Source organism: Colobus angolensis, unplaced genomic scaffold, assembly GCF_000951035.1.
Source record: "Colobus angolensis palliatus isolate OR3802 unplaced genomic scaffold, Cang.pa_1.0 Scaffold187, whole genome shotgun sequence".
In the NCBI taxonomy this organism is placed as follows: domain Eukaryota; kingdom Metazoa; phylum Chordata; class Mammalia; order Primates; family Cercopithecidae; genus Colobus; species Colobus angolensis.
Window position 1 is genome coordinate 794,029 of NW_012115010.1, and position 2,848 is coordinate 796,876.

Consider the following 2,848-nt stretch of genomic DNA (forward strand, 5'->3'; position numbering starts at 1 on the left):
TTTAGACGAAGTCTCACTCTGTTGCCCAGGCTGGAGTGCAGTGGTGCAATCTCGGCTCACTGCAAGCTCCGCCTCCAGGGTTCACGCCATTCTCCTGCCTCAGCCTCCTGAGTAGCTGGGACTACAGGCGCCCGCCGCCACACCCGGCTAACTTTTTGCATTTTTAGTAGAGACGGGGTTTCACCGTGTTAGCCAGGATGGTCTCGATCTCCTGATCTCGTGATCCACCCGTCTCAGCCTCCCAAAGTGCTGGGATTACAGGTGTGAGCCACCATACCCGGCCCAATGGACCATTCTTAATGCCAACCATGAGGCTTGAGCAGGCAGACAGTATTTCTGCCTCGAGACACCCACGAAAGCAACTGGGCATTAGTGTCTTTTTGTTGGTCCTTCATAAACCTGAATCCCCAGCTGATAACTCCTTCCCACCCTGGTGCCTGAGAGTTGAGCTTGCAAAGGATAGTGCCTCACTGAGAGGATCCCAAGGCTGCCCCTGTCCTCTGCCTCTGAGGAGCAGGACCATGCCAAGGGGCACCAAGGTCACAAGCACATGCTCACCTTGAGCTCTCCTGCAGCTACCTTGAAGGCCAGCTCCAGCAGGCAGCCCACCGCCATGCGCACAGCACTGGAGGAGTGCATCTCATTCCAGACGGTGTCACTGTCCACCTGCAAGGCAGGAGAGCAGGTTTCAGTGTGCCCCCTGTAGGGGGAGGGCAAGAACAGGGGAGGGCACCTGGACAGTGGGCCAGTGACTGTGGCAGTCAGGGAAGAGACAGAGCTAGGAGAGCCACCCACCCACCCCCACTGCTGCAAGCCCTACTCACCCCGATTCCCCCACAAGGCAGCACAGCATACATCTTCTGGCTGATGGGGCCTGCAGGGAAGAGGGATAGAACTACTCTAGAAGTGGCCTCGGGCGGATCACCTGAGGTCAGGAGTTCGAGACCAGCCTGGACAACATAGTGAAACCCCATCTCTACTAAAAATACAAAACTTAGCTGGGCGTGGTAGCACACACCTGTAAACCCAGCTACTCGGGAGGCTGAGGCAAGAGAGTCACTTGAGCCTGGGAGACAGAGATTGCAGTGAGCCGAGATGGCACCACTGCACTCCAGCCTGGCCAACACAGCAAGACTGTCTCAAAAAAAATAAAAATAAAAATAAAAAACGAAGTGGCCTCAACTGCCCCGGCTACAGGCTTAGCCACCAAAAATGAGGACTCAGACCCAAGTACAAGACAGGCCTCTGCAGCCCACACCAGTTGGGAGCTGTCAATCCCCTGTCCTTGGGGACATCCTACTTCTGGGGGCAGATGGCAGGGAGAAAGGGGCATGAGAAGCCGGGGGATGGGGAGGAACAAAGCAGTCCCCCAACCGAGCACTTCCATCCTCCTGCACCGCGCCCCACAGCATGCTCTATGTTAGTGGCGCCCTCTGGAGGTGTGTGATGTGATAATTGTGCCGCCTCTGCAGCACTAATGCCCTGCCTGTGCCCATGGGGACAACCCTCCTAGCCTGGCCAAGCGGTCCTCCTGAGGGCCCCCATCCCACCCTGACATTGGACATGCCCGCCCATGTGCCAGCTCACCAAGCAACTTCTTGTTGTCCAGCTTCTGCCGGTTGAGGGGGCTGGTCCCATACAGCAGGGTGTGGTATTCAGAGTGCACTGTCTGGATCTCATCTAGCGTGGCTTTGCGACCCCGGATTCGCTGCCAGGAGGATCAGTAAGAGGGATCACACAAAGGCGCAGCTCTCTCAGACCCTTCCTTTTTTTTTTGAGACGGAGTCTCACTCTGTCGCCCAGGCTGGAGTGCAGTGGCACGATCCCAGCTCACTGCAACTTCCACCTCCCTGGTTCAAGTGATTCTCCTGTCTCAGCCTCCTGAGTAGCTGGGACTACAGGCGCATGTCATCACGCCCAGCTAAGTTTTGTATTTTTAGTAGAGACGGGGTTTCATCATGTCGGTCAGGCTGATCTTGAACCCCTGACCTCGTGATACACCCGCCTCAGCCTCCTAAAGTGTGGGATTACAGGCATGAGCCACCGCACCTGGCTCTCAGACCCTTTCTACCCCATAGCCAGGGGCACACACAGTCACTTCCTGGCCTCAGGAGATCCAAATATTTTTCAGAAAGTAGATCCTGGCTCCATCATGACCTTACTCCCAGATCCTCCCCGACTCAGCTGGGGACCATGGGGGAAAACAGTCTGCAAAGGATGGAACAGGGGGTGGTGGGAGAACTGGCCCCAAAGTCTGGGGCTGAAGAGAGGATGAGGAAGAAGCATGAAGAGAGGCTTCTCTAATGGGGAAACAAAGGCTGAATTTAAGTTGAGGGCCAGAGGAAGGAGGGGCTCCCTTACCTCGCACTTGCTAAGCAGGCCTGTCTCCTGCAGCCGGGACCAGATGCTCTGGATCCGGCCAGCATGCTCAGGGTGCACGTGTGTGTTCCCACACATGCACTGGTGCTTCAGCATGAACGTGTCGTAGACCACACCTGCGCCACAGACCTATGTGTCAGCCAGCACTGCTCTGGGCCCAGGGTCCCAGTCTGGCTACCATGATCCTCAGCAGGACTCTTGGAGCTCTCTCCAACCCCCAGGTCCAAACACCTCCCCGTGGCCACTGCAGCCACCCTCCCACACACCTGCACCCTCTCCTCTCCAGCTTTTTTTTTTTCTTTGAAACAGGGTCTCACTCTGTCACCCAGGCTGGAGTGGAGTGTGCAGTGGCGCTGTCATGGCTCCCTGCAGCCTCAACCACTGCCCCCACCACCCTGGGCTCAAGCGATCCTCCCACCTCGGCGTTCTGAGTAGCTGGGACTATAGGCGCTACCACACCTAGCGTTTT

General features: G+C 56.8%; 1 protein-coding gene across 2 annotated transcripts in view; it reads right to left on the reverse strand.

Annotated features, from left to right (window-relative positions):
• Positions 1–2,848, reverse strand: part of HDAC5 (histone deacetylase 5) — a 61,100-nt gene that overhangs the window by 7,716 nt on the left and 50,536 nt on the right. For both annotated transcript variants that reach the window (XM_011940077.1, XM_011940076.1), the window contains exons 15-18: positions 2,362–2,495; positions 1,588–1,708; positions 825–874; positions 559–666 (exon numbers count right to left, since the gene is read on the reverse strand). In XM_011940077.1, coding sequence (XP_011795467.1) covers positions 559–666; positions 825–874; positions 1,588–1,708; positions 2,362–2,495 — 413 coding nt within the window. The remainder of the gene's footprint in view (positions 1–558; positions 667–824; positions 875–1,587; positions 1,709–2,361; positions 2,496–2,848) is intronic.